Source organism: Cricetulus griseus, chromosome X, assembly GCF_003668045.3.
Source record: "Cricetulus griseus strain 17A/GY chromosome X, alternate assembly CriGri-PICRH-1.0, whole genome shotgun sequence".
In the NCBI taxonomy this organism is placed as follows: domain Eukaryota; kingdom Metazoa; phylum Chordata; class Mammalia; order Rodentia; family Cricetidae; genus Cricetulus; species Cricetulus griseus.
Genome location: NC_048604.1, coordinates 1,484,086 through 1,503,207, shown reverse-complemented (window position 1 = coordinate 1,503,207; position 19,122 = coordinate 1,484,086). Strand labels below are relative to the sequence as shown.

The 19,122-nt window shown below is 46.9% G+C and overlaps 1 protein-coding gene across 2 annotated transcripts in view; it reads right to left on the bottom strand.

The window, feature by feature from the left end:
• Nucleotides 1-13,129: 13,129 nt before the first annotated feature.
• The window catches only part of Flna (filamin A), a 26,051-nt gene continuing 20,058 nt past the window's right edge, over nucleotides 13,130-19,122 (bottom strand). For both annotated transcript variants that reach the window (XM_027432436.2, XM_027432438.2), the window contains 13 exons: nucleotides 18,873-19,046; nucleotides 18,613-18,774; nucleotides 18,215-18,418; nucleotides 17,983-18,135; nucleotides 17,755-17,877; nucleotides 17,400-17,666; nucleotides 17,106-17,243; nucleotides 16,787-16,902; nucleotides 16,126-16,258; nucleotides 15,308-15,484; nucleotides 14,929-15,147; nucleotides 14,639-14,842; nucleotides 13,130-13,632 (listed from right to left, as the gene is read on the bottom strand). In XM_027432436.2, the coding sequence (XP_027288237.1) occupies nucleotides 13,445-13,632; nucleotides 14,639-14,842; nucleotides 14,929-15,147; nucleotides 15,308-15,484; nucleotides 16,126-16,258; nucleotides 16,787-16,902; nucleotides 17,106-17,243; nucleotides 17,400-17,666; nucleotides 17,755-17,877; nucleotides 17,983-18,135; nucleotides 18,215-18,418; nucleotides 18,613-18,774; nucleotides 18,873-19,046 (2,258 nt within the window). In that variant the 3' untranslated portion in view covers nucleotides 13,130-13,444. The remainder of the gene's footprint in view (nucleotides 13,633-14,638; nucleotides 14,843-14,928; nucleotides 15,148-15,307; nucleotides 15,485-16,125; nucleotides 16,259-16,786; nucleotides 16,903-17,105; nucleotides 17,244-17,399; nucleotides 17,667-17,754; nucleotides 17,878-17,982; nucleotides 18,136-18,214; nucleotides 18,419-18,612; nucleotides 18,775-18,872; nucleotides 19,047-19,122) is intronic.

Below are 19,122 nucleotides of genomic sequence, written 5' to 3'. Positions count from 1 at the left end.
TGTGATCTGTGCTCCAAGGCACTACTAGATTTTCTTACTGGCCCCTGTATAATTCATGGGTAGGGGAAGTGAAAGAGGCTACTGTTCCCACCTGAATGACATCCAAGGTCTTCTGGAACAAAGCAACACTTTGAGTTTACCTCTTCTCACACTGTCACAGTCAAAGAGGCAAGAGATATGGGTGTCTCATGGGCTTAGACAAGCTAACAGGGAAGATCACCTGAAGAAAATCCCTGAGCATGACTAAAAACCATCTGAAAGGTCATCTGGTAAAGGAGCAACATGTCTGCTTTGTGTGAGGGCATCCCAGTACAAGTGTTCTCTAAAGGTGGGTGGAGAAGCTTGCCCATGAATAAGTGGGAATTTTGTCTGAATATAGCTGATACAATAGTTGAGGGAAGGATGTTGTGGAATATTGTTCTAACTAGGCGAAGATGTGTTACATTTGTTTATGCTACAGAATATTTAACCATGTAAAGGTGTGTACTTTTGTTTATGCTGCATTTGTTTAGTGCTGTAGGATATGTGTTTAATTATGTAAAGATGTGTTGCATTTCTTTCAGCTTGCCTACCTAAGGCACCTGATTGGTCTAATAAAAAGCTGAATGGTCAATAGCTAGGCAGGAGAGGGATAAGGTGGGGCTGCCAGGCTGAGAGAATAAATAAGAGGAAAAATATACGCTCAAGAAGAGGGGAACAAAAGAAGAAGGAAGAGAGAAAGAAGAAGATGCCAGGGCCAGCAGCCAGCCAGACATAGATAAGCAGTGAAAGTAAGATATATAGAAGAAAACTAAAAAGCCCCAAGACAAAAGGTGGGTAAAGAGAAACAGATTAATTTAAGTTACAAGAGCTATCCAGAAATGAGCCTAAGCTAAACTGAACATTTCTAATTAATAAGAAGGCTACATGTCACCAGGTAGTGGTGGTGGTATGATGGGGAATGTACTCTGTGTATGTTCATCTTATTGATTGTTGAATAAAGTACTGTTTGGCCAATGAGGCAGCAAGTTAGGCGGGACTAGGAGTCAAGGAGGATTCTGGGAAATGTAGTAGAGAAGAGATGATCCAGGCAGGATGTGACATAGGAGGGAGATTCATACATAAACAAGGGAAGAAGTGGGCCCCTTCTCTCTTTCTCCAGAGTCATCATGTTATCCTGGGATGAGGACACCAATGGAAGGTGTCAGATAAGATAAGTCTTATAAAATATATAGATTTGTGATAATTAAGACTGAGCTAACAGATGAGAATCCTAGTCATTGGCCAAGCAGCATTTGTTCCTAATAGAAGTCTCTGTGTATTATTTGTGGCCCTAACTCGGCAGGCAGAACTCAGGTGGCTGGCAGAAAGTGCCCACGTAGCGGTAGGGCTCGGGCAGCTTTGGGCAGAAAGATTTATCATAACAGTGGTGCACATCTTTAATCCCAGCACTCAGGAGGCAGAGGCAGGCAGACCTCTGTGAATTCGAGGCCAACCTGGTCTACAGAGCAAGTGCCAGGACAGGCTCCAAAGCTACACAGAGAAACCCTGTCTCAAAAAAAAAGAAGGCTCCATGTCATGATTTGGAGGCTGGTTGGTGGCTCAGAAGAAAAAGCCCGGTACAGAAGAACTCAGCTTCCAGGTTCTGGCAATTACAAATAATGCTATGAACATAGTTGAACAGATGTCCTTGTAGGAATATGTATCTTTTGTGTATATGCCTAAGAGTGGAATTGCTGGATCTTGAGGTAGTCTGATTCCCATTTTCCTGAAGAACTGCCATACTGATTTCCAAAGTGGCTGTACAAGTTGGCACTCCCACCAGCAGTGGAGGAGTGTTCCCCTTTCTCCACATCCTCTCCAGCATAAACTGTCATTGATGTTTTTGATTCTAGCCAATCTGACAGGAGCGAGATGGTATCTTAGAGTTGTTTTTATTTGCATTTCCCTGATGGCTAAGGATGTTGAGTAATTTCTTAAGCATCTTTCAGCCACTTTAGATTCCTCTATTGAGAATTGTCTATTTAGTTCTGTACCCCACTTTTTAAATATTTATTTATTTATCATGTATACAGCATTTGCTTGCATATATCTCTGCAGGCCAGAGGAGGGCACCAGATCTCATTATTGATGGTTGTGAGCCACCATGTGGATGCTGGAAATTGAACTCAGGACCTCTGGAAGAGCAGGCAGTGCTCTTAACCTCTGAGCCATCTCTCCAGCCCTGTACCCCACTTTTTAATTGGATTATTTGGTGTTTTGGTGACTAGCTTCTTGAGTTCTTTGTAAATTTTGGAAATCATCCCTCTGTCAGATGTGGGGTTGGTGAAGATCTTTTCCCATTCTGTGGGCTGTCGTTTTGTCTTGTTTTCTGTGTCCTTTGCCTTAGAGAAGCTTCTCAGTGTCAGGAGGTCCCATCTATTAATTGTCAATATCAGTGTCTGTTACTGCTGTTATGTTCAGGAAGTAGTCTCCTGTGTCAATTAGTTCAAGACTACTTCCCACTTTTTCGTCTAAGAGGTTCAGTGTGGCTGGATTTATGTTGAGGTCTTTGATCTGTTTGGAGTTAAGTTTTGTGCATGGCGATAGACATGGATCTATCTGCAGTCTTCTGTATGTCAGCATCCAGTTATGCCAGCACCAGTTGTTGAAGATGGTTTCTTTTTTTCATTGTATAATTTTAGCTTCATTGTCTATGCCTCTAAACCGAAGAATAGATAAAGGAAATGTGGTACATTTACACAATAGAGTACTACTCGGCAGTAAAAAACAATGGAATCTTGAAATTCACAGTCAAAAGGATGGAACTAGAGGAAACCATCCTGAGTGTGGTAACCTAGACACGGAAAGATAAACATTGTATGTACTCACTCATAATTGGGTATTAGACATAGAGTAAAGGATTACCAGCCTACAATCCACAACCCCAGAAAAGCTAGGAAACAAGGAGGACCCTAAGAGAGACATACATGGACCCCTCAGAGAAGGGGAAAGGGAAAAGATCTGAGTAAATTGGGAGCATGGGGGAGGGGGAAGGAAGTAACAGATGGAGTATGGGAGAAGGGGAGGGAGAGGAGAACTTGAGCAATCAGGAAGGTTGAGTGGGGGGGGCAGAGAAGGAGAGCAAGGAAAGAGATACCTTAATAGAGGGAGCCATTATAGGCTTAACTAGAAATCCCAACTAAGAATCTAAGCAATAGTGGAGAGGCTACCGTAAATGCCTTTCCCCTATAATGAGATTGATGACTGCCTTAAATGCCATCCTAGAGCCTTCCTCCAGTAGTTGATGGAAGAAGATGCAGACACCCACAGTTAAACACTGAGCCAAACTCCTGGAAACCAATTGTAGAAAAGGAGGAGTGATGAGCAAAGGGGTCAAGACCAGGCTGGTGAAACCTACAGAAACACCTGACCTGAACAAGGAGGAGCTCATGGACCCCAGTCTGACAGCTGGGAAAACAGCATAGGATCGAACAAGGGTCTCTGAATGTGGGTGTCAGTTAGGAGGCCTGGGCAGTCTATGGGGCCTCTGACAGCGGAACCAGTATTTATGTCTAGTGCACAAATGGACTTTGGGAGCCTATTCCCTATGGAAGGATACTCTCTCAGCCTAGATACACGGAGGAGGGACTAGGTCCTGCCCCAAATGATGTGTCAGACTTTGATTCCCCATGGGAGGCCTCACTCTCTATGAGGAGTGGATGGGGCATGGTATGGGGGAGTGGGAGGTGAAAATAGGAGGACACTAGGGAGAGGGAACTGGGATTTGTATGCAAAATAAGATTGTTTTAATTTAAATAAAAATTAATTTAAAAAAGAACCCAGCTTACAAAACAAAGACTCAGAAGTCAAAAAGAGCTAAGCATGTATTTCTGTGACAGAGCTTTTACCTCCTACATGTTAGGCCCTAGATTTCATCCCCAATTCTTTAGCTCTTTAGTAGGAGTAAAATATATATATATATAATGTAATGGAGGGAACTGGCTCATGGAAAATATTAAGTGAGAGCCTATATTAACCATCGTCATTAGGCCAGCTGCTGAAATCCATATGATCTCATTGATCTACTCACAGGCAGAATTAACCAGTGGTTCTCCTCTAAGCCATTATTTCATGAGATGTGACTCAAGATTCAGACCACTTTGTGGCTCAGCTACCTAGAACCAAGGGCTATCCTGAGGCTAGGGAAGAAAAAGCATTGGGTGCTCTGCACTGTGTTAGGCAACCACCAATAACTTCTAGAAAATTCCTTCAAGTGAAGTAAAATAAAAATGGTGATACCTGGAGAGATGGCTCATCAGTCAAGAGCATATACTGCTCTTCCAGAGGATTCCAATTTACTTTCCAGTACCCACATCAAATAGTTCACCACTTCCTGTTAACTCCAGTACCAGGAAATCTGATACCCTCTTCTGGCCTCTTACAAGCACATGTTCACATGCAGAGCCACAGAAACACAAAAACAGACACATAATAAATTCAATAATAATTTATTATTTACGAAAACACATAATTAAAAATAAAATAAGTCTTTTAAAACTTTTTTAATTAAAAAATGGTGAAAGGGCCGGGCGTTGGTGGCACACACCTTTAATCCCAGCACTCAGGAGACAGAGGCAGGTGGATCTCTGTGAGTTCAAGACCAGCCTGGTCTACAAGAGCGAGTGCCAGGATAGGCTCCACAAGCCACAGAGAAACCCTGTCTTGAAAAACCAAAACAATGGTGAAAGAGAGCTGAGTATAATCTCAGCATCTGAAAAGTGGAGGGAAGAGAATCAGGAATTCAAGGTTAGCGTCAGCTACAAAGTTATTTTTAAGCCAGCCCAAACTCCATGAACCTTTGCCTCAAAAAACCACCAAAAAGACCAAAACAGAACCTAATAGTATGCTGTACATATGTAATCCCAGCACTGTGGAAGCACAGGGATTGAGAGTTTGAGCCTAACTTGGGATACATTGTGAGATATGTCTCATAAATAAATAAATAAATAAATAAACCAAAGCTAAAATTGTGAAAAGTAGAGTCAAATCTCAGAAAATGATAGAAGAAAATGTAGTGGCTTTTGCTTCCAATCCTGAAAACCTGAGTTTGATACTCTGGATTCATATGGTGAAAGGAGAGAAACAATTCTACGTGCACACTGTGGCACACATGTCCACACTCATATAAAAAATAAATGTTAAAAAGTAAAAACAGCCAAGTGTTGGTGGCACATGCCTTTAATCCCAGCACTCGGGAGGCAGACGCAAGAGGATCTCTGTGAGTTCAAAGTCAGCCTAGTCTCCAGAGTGAGTTCCAGGATAGCCTCCAAAGCTACAGAGAAAACCTGTCTTGAAAAACCAAACAATAAAAAAGTAAAAACAATGTAGAATAATGTCACAATGTGTGGGTAGCACTATGATAAGATATACAACTCAGAAATCACACAGCAATGATTCAGCAAATGTTTGTATAAGACTGTATAACTTCTCAGGAGCCAAAAATAGCAGTTTCATCTAGAGAGACTGAACAAGGGAAGATACTAGCAATGTTACACACCAGAATGAATAGCCATAGTTTACATCGAACTTCCTCAGGGTGCAACAGGTCCCAGATCCAGAAGCCCAAATAGTCGGATAAATTTAGGAGGAGGTCATATTCACTGTGGACAAGAGGAACGCAAAACCAAACAAACTACAGTAATACCTTACATTCTCCAAAACAGCAAAACTGGAAAACTGGGCAACATCAAGAGAAATTCTCCCATGTTGCTGGGGCAGCAATGACTGTCATGCAGTTTGTGGCAGGCCAAGACCCGAAGCACTAAGAGTGTATAACACGGAGTAGAAATAATGAAATGTGCCAGGTCCATGTTACTAACAACTATGCAGCAACAGAAAACTCGAGTAATTATGCATTATGGCCAGCAGAAAGAACTCAGAATCCCTGTTGGGGATAGAGAAAAACCATGCACATATGGAAGAAAAAAATCAATCTCCAAATTCTAAAAAGAATACACATACCTAAGGACAGAGGGAAATCAGCACAGAACCTTTGGAAAGAAGGGCAGTTGGAGCAGGAAGGCAGGAAGAAGGCAAATACATAAAGTTATTCTCCAATCCTCCATGTTAGTGAGGCTGCAGGTAAATGTGGTGCAATTTGGAGTGGGATGGTGTCAAACAGGGGTTTTCTCCAAGAGGTAATTCTATAATGTATAAAATTTCAAATGTAGTTTTTTTGTTTTATTTGTCTATTTTTATTTGTTTTTGTTTTGAGACACAGTGTCACTATGTAGCTGTGGCTAGTCTGGAACTCACTATGTGACCAAACTATTCTGGAAACCACACACATCTGCTTGTCATTGCCTCATCATGAGTGCTGGGATTAAAGGCATGTGTTACCACACATGACTGGATTTTTTTTTTCATTTTTGAGGCTGTTTTGTTTTACATTTATTTTTCTGGATGGGGGTGGCTAGAGAGATAGCCCAGTGATTAAGAGCATGTACTGCTCTTTCAGGCAAGCAAGGTTTAGATCCCATCACTTGCATGACAGTTCACAAGCAATTGTAACTCCAGTTCCAAAGGACCCAACACACTATTCTGGCCTTCTTGAGCACATACAAACATGCAAGTTGTATATTACATAAAAATTAAATAAGTCTAAATTTTTATTGTTATTTTATGTGTATGAGTGTTTTGGCTGCATATATGTAATTACACTACCATGTGGACGCCTGGAGACCAAAAGAGGGTGTCCATGTAAGCCCTTCAAAGAATGAATGGCTAGACTCTGCCCCCATACTTCTCTAACAACCTTAACGGCTGTTCCTGGCCCTTCAAGACACCAGGCCCTGCACTACAGAAAAAAAGCCCAACATCAGGCATCAAAATCCCTCCAGTCCCAGGCCACCCTAGAAAACTCTACCCACCCACCAAAATACCCCATAAAAGCCAGTTCTTTGCTGCTTCTCCCCTGAGCAGAGGAAGCTACCCTCCCTTCTGTGTCTTTCCCAATAAATCTCTTGTGCAGTGTGACTTTGTTGTATTCCTTGGTTCCCATCTACCAGTCCACCTTTCCCTTCAGAACTGTAACACCTAACAGTCCAGTTCCCTGGAAACTCAAGTTACAGTAGTTATGAGCTGCTATGTGGATGCTGGCATCCAAACTCTGGTACCCTGAAAGATCAGTATATGCTGTTAACCACTAAGACATCACTCCAGCCCCTATTATTTGTTTTTGAGATAGGATCTCAATATGTATCCAAGGCTGGACTTGAACTCCTGATCTTCCAACTTTACATTCTGAGGGTTAAGATTACACACATGCAACACTACACCCATTTTAAATGTTCATGTTTCCCCTGTTAATTCTGCTTAGAGCTAATTATCCTAGAGAGATAGATACACCTTCAAGGCTGTTAGTTGCAATAATAAATAATAGCTTTCTCTTTTCCTCCTTTTAAATAAAAACATAACAGTCACTGCTCAAACAAACTGTGGTTCACCCAAATGTCAAGTATTGTGTACAGCAGTGAAAGGGAGAATTATTGGCAAAAGCAACAACTCCTGAAATGGTCTCCTGAAAGCATCAGGCTAAATAAAAAAAAAAAGACTACTGTTGAAGGTTGCAGGCTATGTGGGTACTCTGATGGCAACAATCTTCCAGTGACTAAATTCAAGACCCTTAACAGGAAACAGCTTACACACTAGGTCCCATGAATTTCCAGGAAGAATAGAGTTTATAAAAAGTCAACAGAAGAAACCCTTGTGCTAAGGAGGCCTGTGTACCGACTGGGGTAGTAAAGAGAACCCATGTGGTAAGCCCAACACAAGCACTTTAGACACTTAGTAGGTATTTTTTCTTCTTTTGGTTTTCAGAGGCAGGGTTTCCTGGAACTCACTCTGTAGCCCTGGCTGTCCTCAAACTCACAAATGATCCGCCAGCCTCTGCCTCCCAAGTGCTGGGACTGAAGGTATGGGACATCACCCACCCACCGACTAGAGTGTTTTCAAAAGGCTTGTTTTTTGAATTGCTAGGGATGGAACCCAGGTATTGTTAATACTAGGAAGTGCTCTAATACTGACTACATCCCCAGCCCTTCTTAAGAGAGTCTGAAGCTGCACTAAGATCACCCAAGAAGCCCAAAGCCGAGCCAATTCGAGGAGCCACGGGTCTCTTGAATGTCTCTAGGCAGTTTCCAGTTAATCTGTGGTTTATACATGCAATCACAGCTACATGAGTAGCTGAGGCATGAAGAACGCAAGTTTGGGACCTGCCTGAAACAAAGTACGCGTTCAAAATGAGTCATGGGCAGGACCATGTCCAAAAACAGGGTGGTGGGGGGGTGGGATTTGGGAGGTTTTGTTGGTTTTAGCAAGAGATATAAACAGCAAGCATCTCAGGTGCAATCTCCAGAACTAAACAAAGAGGAATGGGAAATACACTGAAGCCACATCTGACTGCTCGTACCTCAAACCCTCAAAGAAAATATTCGTGATTCGTTGACAACCACGGAACACACAACCATCCGTCACAAGGGGGTGGATTTCCTCGGTGGTCGTGATTTCTCATTAGTGGAGTTAGTCAGCCTCCGACAAAGGAAAAGAACTTCCGATAAAGAGCACAGCCATTGAGGTAAAGGCGGGGTGGGATCAGAGTATCTTTTGGCAATGCCTTCTGATAAAACTTGGGCTTATCCATTTTGGGGGCGTTAGTTCCTTCCCCAGCGAAAAGGACAAGTACGGAGGGGTCAGGCGGTGGTGGCACACGCCTTTAATCCCAGCACTCAGGAAGCAGGGGCAGTCAGATCTCTGTGAGTTCGAGACCAGCCTGGTCTACAAGAGCTAGTTCCAGGACAGCCTCCAGAGCCACAGAGAAACCCTGTGTCGAACCACCCCACTCACCCAAAAAAAGTACCGAGGGGAAACCTCTGTGGAGGGCCAAGGCGCAGACAACCTTGTGGATTGTGGATCTTCTCATTCTCTTTCCCCTGAGATGCAGGCCTCGAAGGTCACAGAATCATGCTTGCCAGGAAGTTTGGCCAAGTACCCAATCTGGGTAACCATGGAATTACATCACAATGCCTCTGGCCATGACCCAGAACTGGTCCCACAACCCTCTTGCACCACCACCACCCATGAATCTCATATTCACTGGACTCCTCTCCTTCCCACTGTGCCCTGTTCTCCGAGTGTCCCTGAGCTTGAGCGGGAGAACTAACCAACACGAACCACTCTCCAAGAAGTAGGCAGAGTTGGCTGGCCACCATGTCACAACACTGGAGGCTATTGTCAGAGGTGTTATCACATTCTTGGGTGGGGGGGTACTGAGGTAACAAAGACATGTCACATGAAAAGTGTAGCTCACCAGAAGGGGAATCTTGTTCTGTTGCTAGATCACTTGTATCTTGGCCTCATTCAGCTGGGGTTTTTCAGTCCCTGGCTCTAGTGTTTCTTGGGGTACACAAGGGAAGTCCTGTAGAGAAAGCTTGTGACTTTCTACAGGGTCTCATACACCAGGGTCTCCAGAAGCTGATCCCAGTATGTCCCTGCCCACAAGTAGGACCCTAGGGTCTTTTGGAGACAGTGTGGCCACTCTTGGCACCTACAAGCAGAGCCTCTCCAGCTGTCTCAAATCAAGGGCTCTGCTTTGGCTACAGATCAAGTTCTACTTGCACTTAATTTGGCCTGGGACTGCCTGTTGTGGGCTAGTGTTCTGCCCCTTGGGCCCCTCTCACTGACTGTGGCAGCCTGATCTCGGAGTCCTCTCTGGTATGGGTGTTGCAGAGAAAGGACACACACTGGCCCTCTGTTGGGCGATGAGGAGAGGGACACGGAGGGCACTGTCATACACTGCCCTGTCTCTGGTAGTCCTTGGCAGGTACCATGACTCAAACTGGTGCCCTCTGTCTGTAGGGATTCAGGCATTATTCTGGCCTGCCCCTGTCACCTGGCAGAATGCACTCAGGCAGTACCCTGGTCAGCCCAGGGTTCCATGACTACTAGTCTCCACACAGGGGCAAAGGACCCCTTTAAAAGACCCACTTATGATCTCTTTCCCGCTGTTCCCCTGGGGCAGACAGGGCTTTTCCTGTCTCCCTCTTCTCTTCTGTCCTCTCTCTGTCTCTGTGTGTCTTTACCTCTGTTCTTTTTCCTTCCCCCTCCCTCCCCTTTCTAATAAGACTTCTCACTAAGCGCTGTCTGCCTGGCACGTTTGTCCCCTGCCTCGGTTAACCTCGCCTGCCATGGAATCCGCCAAGGTTCCCCACACACTTTGTCATATCACTGCCTGCCTTCACCTGGTTGATCCCCTCCTGACACCCACCTGAGTCTCCCTGCCTCTCTTTCAGGCCCTGGCTGCCTGGCATGTGCATGGGTATCTGCTCCTCCACTGATGTCTGCAGCCTCTGTGGGTTATTTCCAAGGTCACCTGCTGCTTGCTCCCTCTGCTCTATTCTCACCCTGCCCCCCTTGGCCTGGGCCAGCCCTCTAGAAGCCCAAGGGACTACTGGCCATTTCCTAGTGAGGTATGAGTGCTGTGACCCCCATGGCTGAGGGAAGCTCTATGAAGGCATTGTCCCCCTTTCCTTATGGGGGTGGGTGGGGGTTTGAGCAGAGTGTCTGGGCTGTCTGGCTAAGGGAGGAGGAATGGTCAGCTGGGCCTGCCCTGTGACTCACCTTACCCTTAGTCCAACCTGAACTTGCAGTCTCTGGGCCCTGCTTTCAGCTAGAGCCAATCATCTCCTGGTCCCCTTCTTGGTCTCACTGGGTGGGAGGGAAGTCAGGCAGTGGAAGACATATGGCCATGCGACCTTGATCTCTTGGCTTCCAGCACCGGTTGGCCAACAGAGCCAAGGCATGGACTCTTGTGGTTAGGCAGATTCTAGGTCATGTGGCCTTGTTGTTTGCAGAATCAGCTGAGGTGGCCACCTGCCTTTTCCTGGTAGCCTCTGGGACTGTGTGGCTGGGTCTGTCAAGAATGGTAGGCATGGGACTGGAGAGATGGTTCAGCTGCTAAGAGTACTTGCTCCTCTTCCACAAGACCCCGAATTGATCAATTCTCAGCATCCATATTATGGTGGCTCACAACCATCTCTAACTCCAGACCCAGGCAATCAAATGCCCTCTTCTGGCTTCTATAGGCACCAGGAACGGATGTGGTACAGAGACATACATACAGGCAGACAATTATAGTTAATTCTTTTTTAAAAGATTTTATTTATTATGTATACAACATTCTGCCTCTACATATGCCTGCACGCCAGAAGAGGGCACCAGATCTCATTCCGGATGGTTGTGAGCCATCTTGTGGTTGCTGGGAATTGAACTCAGGACCTCTGGAAGAGCAGCCAGTGCTCTTAACCTCTGAGCCATCTCTTCAGCCCATAGTTAATTCTTTTTAAAAGGATCAATTAAGGATGGCAGGCATACTTTTGCAGGTGTCATATGCCCCTCTGTTAGTGCTGTACCTTCTTGGACTTGCCTTTGATACTTTCCCCCCTCTCCAGGTGGCTGGGAGGCAGAGGCAGGCAGATGGATCTCTGTGAGTTCATGACCAGCCTGGTCTACAGAGCGAGTTCCAGGAAACCCTGTCTCGAAGGCAAAAAGAAAAAGAAAACCCCCTGTCCAGGTGGGCAGCTTCTTGAGGTTCCCAGAGTGTTGGGCCCTACTCTCTATCCTGGCTTTTCAACAATAATACCAATGGACCAAGGGAAGGACTTTATCTAGTTGTATCTGCCTGTCTCTTGGGCAATGTCTTCTGGGCCTGGGCAGCCTCAGATGCACAAAAGTGAGGATCCCAGATATACCTGTTTCTACCTACTTCTAGTGTAGAAGTGGAGTACAGAACCTTCCAGAGTCATGGAACTGTCTTAGCTCAGCAGTTTAGTCCTTTATCCCCTGTATGTTTCTTATTGAATAACTAGCTTTTGGCCAAGTGCTCTGAAGTCCTGCCTTATGGGTTGCCAGCAGAGGTCATGCCAATGAGTTGAGTGCTAGGAGCTGAAAGAGGATATAACCTGCAGTGTAGGTCTTGTCCCAGATAACCTGACTTCTTGGCCCTTGACTACAGATGAGTGAAGTGATGACAGTGGGCTTGAGAGCCTTGCATAGGGCTAGGTCCGTTTCAAGGAGATATCCCAGCCATCTGTAGGTTTCACTGGGAGCTAGAATGTTGTTTAATTTTAGCTCTAGGGGACACAGGGAACCATCCTCATACAAAGGATGCAGAAAGGGGTTACTGAGACCAAGAGATTTCCCCACTGCATTTGTAGCAAGGAGGCTCTATATTACAAGTCGCATTTGAGGATAGAAGAGAGGACCATCAAGAATACTTAGGAATGGCTGGGCATTGGTAGCGCACGCCTTTAATCCCAGCACTCAGGAGGCAGAGGCAGGCCGATCTCTGTGAGTTAGAGGCCAGCCTGGTCTCCAGAGCAAGTGCCAGGATAGGCTCCAAAGCTACACAGAGAAACCCTGTCTCAAACAAAAAACAAAAACCAACCAAAAAAGAATACTTAGGACCAGAGCACTATGCTTCCTTCCGTAGGAATGGGTATCCCTCCTTCATTGATGAAGAAGTATATACACTCTGTTGTAAGAGGGAGAATCTTTGTAATGGTGCCTTATTTTGTGCGTTTGAGACCAGCCTAGTCTACATAATGAGTTCCAAGCCAGCCAAGGTTACATAGTGAGACCCTGTCTCCAAAATATCAAAATAAGCCAAGCAGTGGTAGGGCACACCTTTAATTCTAGCACTCAGGAGGCAGAAGCAGAGGCAGATGGATCTCTGAGTTGGAGGCCAGCCTGGTTTCCAGAGTGAGTTCAGGACAGCCAAAGCACCTCAAACCCACCTCAAAAGCCAAACACTAAGAGCTGGTATTATTATGTTCATGGTATCTAAGAGACGGCTAGGCCTTGATGCTATTTCTAAGACAGTTTACCTGATCATCACTGCTAGCGATCACCAACTAGCTAGCAATTAATCTTAATGCCCCACATTTTGCCTACTTGATCCTATGCCATTCTAGGTACATCATATACCCATCTCTGTGAAACAAAGAGCAAATACAGACTGTGCTACCTGGAGATCCCACAGCCTATACCTATGCCTTGTTGGTACCCTTGCCAGTTTGGACTTCATCACTCTTTCCATGAAAGATACAGACACTCACAGGACAATGGAAGCAAAATTTTATTCCTCTTGTCTGGGAAAGAGAACTAGCAAGTGGTTGTACATAGAACTCCCACCCTCCCAGAACCAAAGGAGTCAGGCGCTGCCACCAAATGGCTCCCTTTACCCAAGTGAAAGCCCAGAGAGGCAGGTGAGCACAGCGCAGGGCAGGGGAGACTGCAGTGACAGAGTGGCCAGAGTGATCTAAGGGAGGGCCCAGGGCTCAGGAAAGGAAAATGGACTTCTTGGGGGTGGGACAGGTGTGAGGTTGCTCTTTGCTATGGGAGATTCTGGCTGGCATAGTTGTCAGGCTCAGGGCACCATAATGCGGTATGGGCTGCCTGGGATATGCTCATCACCCCACTTGACCACCAGTGTGTACTCCCCTTTGTCCTTGAGCAGGTAGGAGACACTGTAGAGACGGCTGCCCATGTGTTTCACCAGGATCTCTTCACAGGGTGTCCTTGGGCCATGCACCCCCACCAGCAGCATGTTGTTACCTGAGGTAGGAATAGGCCTCAGTGACTAGCCTTAACCCCTTCCTTCAGCTGTAATTGCTCTGAGCCCTTCTTCCTATTCTACATCCTGTTCCTTGCCTGTTTAGAACAATACCCCTTCCCAACAAGCTTCTCATACCCCACCTAGGCCACCAGAAGACAAATCCCAGGTCTTCCAGGACATTTTCTTCACAGACACAGACAGACAGACAGACAGACAGACAGACAGACACACACACACACACACACACACACACACACACACACACACACACACACACGTACGTCTTTTAGACAGGGTTTCACTGTGCCTTGACTGTCTTGGAACTAGCTCTGTAGACCAGGCTTGCCTTGAACTCAGAGATCTGCCTCCCATGTGTTGGGATTAAAGGGGTGTGCCACCACCAACTGGCAATGCATTTTACATGCATTGGTGTTTTGCCTACATGTATGTCTGTGTGAGGGTGTTGGATTCCCTGAAACTGGAGTTATAGATAGTTGTGAACTGCCATATAGATGGGTGCTTGGACTTGAACCTGAGTCTTCAAAAAAGAAAGGAAGAAAGGAAGAAAGAAAGGAAGGAAGGAAGGAAGGAAGGAAGGAAGGAAGGAAAGAAAGAAAGAAAGAAAGAAAGAAAGAAAGAAAGAAAGAAAGACTGATTATATAAACTGGGCAGTGGTGGCACATGCCTTTAGTCCCAGCACTCAGGAGGCAGAGGAGGCAGGTGGATCTCTGAGTTTGAGACCAGCCTGGTCTACAGAGTGAGTGCCATATAGGCTCCACCCTGTCTCAAAAAAAAAAACAAAATAACAAAAAAAAACCCACAAAACCCAGGTCCTCTGGAAGAGCAACCAGTACTCTTAACCACTAAGCTACTTCTCCAGGAAGCCCAAATATAAAGTAGCCCCCAAAGCAACAATCATACCCCTAAGTTCCTGTACTTTCCACATGTTGACTGTCTTGTGATTTCTGACTTTGTACTTCCAGAGCTAGAAACAGGGATACTTACCTGCTTTGCTGCAGTCTACTGTGAAGCTGCTCTTCTGGCCTACATAGGCCTTGCTCAGCCCCAGGCCTTTGGCTACTACCTTGCTGACATCAGTGGGACTTGGGCCTGAGGTTGCAAGCTGGGGAACAGTGGCAACTTTTGTCAGGGAGTCCACAAATACAGATGTTGTCTCATGAAGACTGTGGTTACTAACAAGACGGGGACCTGCAGGACAGAATAGGTGAAACTGAGAAGTAGCTAGAGAATATCAAGGCATTGAATGGGCACCAACAGCTTAGCCTGGGGCTCACCTGTGACCTTGGCTTTGAAGGGGCTTCCCCCAATGTGATAGGGCCCACCATACTTGATGGAGATGAGGTAGCTTCCGGGTGCCATAGGGGTATAGGTGACACGGTAGCCCTCAGGGCACTCCTGGCAATCCATCTTCACCTTGGAGGGGCCATCAATGGTAACGGAAAGGGCACCAGCTCCTGCATTGCTTGTGTTGACGATAAACTCAGCTGGGCTCCCTGGGAGCATGGAAGGTCAGGCAGAGTGTATGTCACTGGCTCTCCTGTCTTCAGCCACCCAGCACAGCCTTGATACTTCCACATGCTTCCTGTTGCTAAGAGCTTGGATGCAGGGCCCTAACAACTGCATCCACACTCAGAAATATACCCATGAACCTACCTGTGACACCACCTTCCAGGCCTGCTCCATAGGCGGACACCAAGCCTGGGTCCCCTCCATGCCCAGGCTCCCCAACTCGGATCTTGAAGGGACTTCCAGGGATATGAGTACCATTGAACTTAACATCAATCAAGTAGATGCCATTCTCTCGTGGGATGAAACGCACAGCATACTTATCTGAGATGCAGAAGGACATGTCATGGGCCTAGGGTACTTTTCAGTATTTAACAAGCAAATGGTATCTAAAAGGAATAGCCTTAGTACTAACCATCCCTTTCATTTTTCTTGCCACCAGCAGGAACTCAACTGCTCCATGGAGACCCCTCTGCTTCCAGAACTGTACTGGGTACCCACCCCAACAACACATACATCCTGAGGACTAAGATTATAGATACCTAAGAAGTCTACTGTTGAGTCCTTTGGACTGACAAGCAAAATGCCCACATTGTTGCCTCCTTAGACCATGTACTGTTAATACCATGCTAGCAACAGATTAGCAGCAGGTTTAGCAAGGAATTTGCTTCAGGTCATGGACCTGTGGGGAGGGGGAAAACTAGTATGCTTCAATAGAACTGCTATTCCTCTAGCCACAGGGATAGACTGTCTCTGTCTCTGTGTCATGTATGGCACTTCTAAGGCTTTCTTCCTAGTGGCCATGCTGGAAAGCCATTATCTTCATGGGTGTTTTATCAATCTGGAAAGCTGAGGAGCCCAATTTTGATTGCTTACAGAATCATTATTTTCCATGTGTACACTCAAGCCTGGTTTTAGTCCAATAGGGCAGATGGCTGGATGGCTAGACAGGGATAGAGCCTCACCTTGGTCAATCTCTGTGACATAGCACTCCTCCAGAGCTCCTGAGGGGCTGTGCACCTTGGCATCAATTGCCCCCTTGGCTCCATTCAGACTGACTGCAAAAGAGGCTGGCTGGTTGACCTTTAACCCTGACTCCTAGAAGCACAGCAGATGTGGTTAGACAGGATGGCTAGAGCCAGGGAAAATGGAAGAGTAGGAGACCCACAGGGTAACTTACCCATCTGGTATCCAACATGGTTTAAAGAGGGAGAGCCATTGATCTGTGAGGGCAGCAAGCCACAGACACACCCCCAACCTCCTATCCCCTAAATGTGTACTCAACAATTACACACCCAGGCAGCAGAAAGGGAAGGTGGCCCCACCCTATAGGTAGCACTCAGCTCTAGCAGGCTGTCCCTCTTTAAACCTTAGCCCTGGTGCTCAATGGGCACAGGCTTCTGTTCAAAGCCTTTAGACCTGAGACACGAGAAAAACGCCACACGGTGGGCAGGGCAGCTCCTGCCAACCCCAAGCGTGGGCTGTACCCGGCCAGAGCAGAAACCTAGCACCCAGAGTTGTTTCTGGGTGGGCCACTCAGCTCAGAGCTGAGGCCTGTTTGCCATGGTGACTCTGGTCTGGCCGGGCCCAGGAGCCCCAGGTGGGCAGTTTCTCTCAGTGCCTCACCTGAAGACTAGAAACAGTAAGGCGGCGGGCGTCACCAGACGGAGAAGCCACAGGCACCACGAAAGGGCTATCAGGTATGTGCTCCTCGTTGAACTTGACTGAGACCTCATAGTCACCTGGACAGGAAGAAAACATAGGCTGTATTAGAGATGTCACATATCTCCAAGAGCTAGCCTAGGAAAGGCCTATTGCCTTCCACAGCCAGCTTGGGTGTCCCTGGAACCTCAAGATCAAGAATAAGAGCCAAGTGGAGACTATGTAACACCTGGGGTCAAAACACCCACACTCCCCCTGCCCCAGCCAATTCTGTTTCCAGTACCTGGCTCCTGAACTACGTAGGCCACACCACAGGAGCCATCCTTACGGTCCTCAAAAGATATCTCAGCCTTGCTGGGGCCCTCAACAGCAATGGCCAGGCCTCCAGCACCAGCTTCCCTGGTCCAAATGCTGAACTCCGCTGTGGGAAAGCAGTGTGTGCTCATGGAGCAGAGAACTGGTTCCCCACCCCCAGACAACTCCAAACAAAGCCAAGATCAACATAACTGCTAGCTACCTCCTCTAAACACCCATCTAGGCCTACCCAGGATAGCAAGAATTAGACAAGCACACCTACCTGGCACTCCAGCTTCAGCCCTCTCTAGGCCAGGGCCTCCAGCACGAACCTTATGGGCACCCCCTTCCCCAAGAGGCCCCACAGTGAACTGGAATGGGCTCCCAGGCACATGTTGGCCCTTGTACTTGACGCTGACTGTATGCATTCCCATCTCAGCAGGCACAAATCGGATACAGTAAGTATGGTTCTCTCCTTCTACGATCTCTGCCTCGTGGGTCTTGCCTGATGGGCTGGTCACCTGGGCTGTCATATCTTGGATACTAATTTCTACAAGTAGAAGATAGCTTGCTGAGCAAAGCCCTGTCTCTACTTGTGCTTAGGGTTACCCTAGGAACCCTTCTGGTCTTTTCCCTACCAGGAATCTTCAGGCTGAGGTCACAATGACTGCCAACATTGGCCACTGAAGGGGCACGTCGCCTGCGTGTGATACTTTCTTTCACCCGGCCCTCACCCATCACCTTCACAGAGAAGGGACTGCCTGTAGGAAAAAAAGGAAAGTCCATACCCTGCACAGGTTACAGGTGGACACTGAAGTGTGTCCAGGAAGGCTGCCAAATCACAGGGGTGTGGCTGCCATACTCACCAGGCACATGCTGGTCAGCAAACTTAATGTTTATGATGTAGTTTCCAGGCTCTGTGGGACAGTAAGTGACCCTGCATGTACCATCCTCCAGGTCCTCTGTGTTGATGTCTACCTTGCTAGGACCCTCAATGGACAGACTGAGCCCACCATAACCTGGGGGATAGATAGCAGCTATAAGCCAGAATGCCAAGTGAAGCTATATTGCCCCAGCTGGCAGGCCACCACTGCCTACCTGCATCTCTGGTGTCAATAATAAACTCTGCAGGTTCAAAGGTATGACCTTCACGAAGACCTTGTCCAGAGACCCTCACACGACTGGCATCACCAATCTCTGACTGGCTGATCACTACTGGGATGGGACTGCTTGCTACATGCTGGCCATTCTTCTTCACATGTACCAGATGTTCCCCTGTCTCCTTGGGCACGAAGGAAATCCCTGGGCACAGGGTAGAGCCATCAACAGTGTGTGTGTGAACCCATAGCCTCCCTCCTTCCCCCACCCCAAAGGCAATGATGGCTTTAACTTACTATGTAGCCAATGACTGATTCCCCTGATTTCTCCTGCCTCCACCTTCCCACACCTGGCTCTCCCTCCTTCCCAGAAATGCTTGCCAACTTTTAACCTCTTACCCACGTGGCCATTGCGCAACCGCTTCAGCAAACAGGGCTCCTCCCGGCCTGAGGGTGGCACCACAGTGGCTGTGAGTAGACTAAGGTCTGTTTCTGAGATATTGATGGGAATATCAGCAGCAGAACCCACCTTTAGGTGGGACATACGCATGGAATCGTCACCTGGTAAGAGTGTAAGCCATTAGTCACTATGGATCCAGCCACAAAAGACTGTGCCCACCCTGCCATCTGTTCTTGTCATTATTCCTGATGCTCCCCACCTGTGACTCTTGCAGTGAAGGGGCTGCCTGGGATGTGCTGGTCATTGTACTTGACCAGGATGCTATAGTCACCAGGCAACACAGGCAGATAAGAAACACTGCATGTTCCATCTTGGTTGTCAGTGCAGCTGATTTCTGCTTTAGATGGACCCTCGATGGCCAAAGACAAGCCTCCTGAAAAGCATCACAGGTAAGAGTGGGTGGGAACTGTGCCCAGGGAAGCATTGCTGGGCCTTGGTGGATGAGTTGA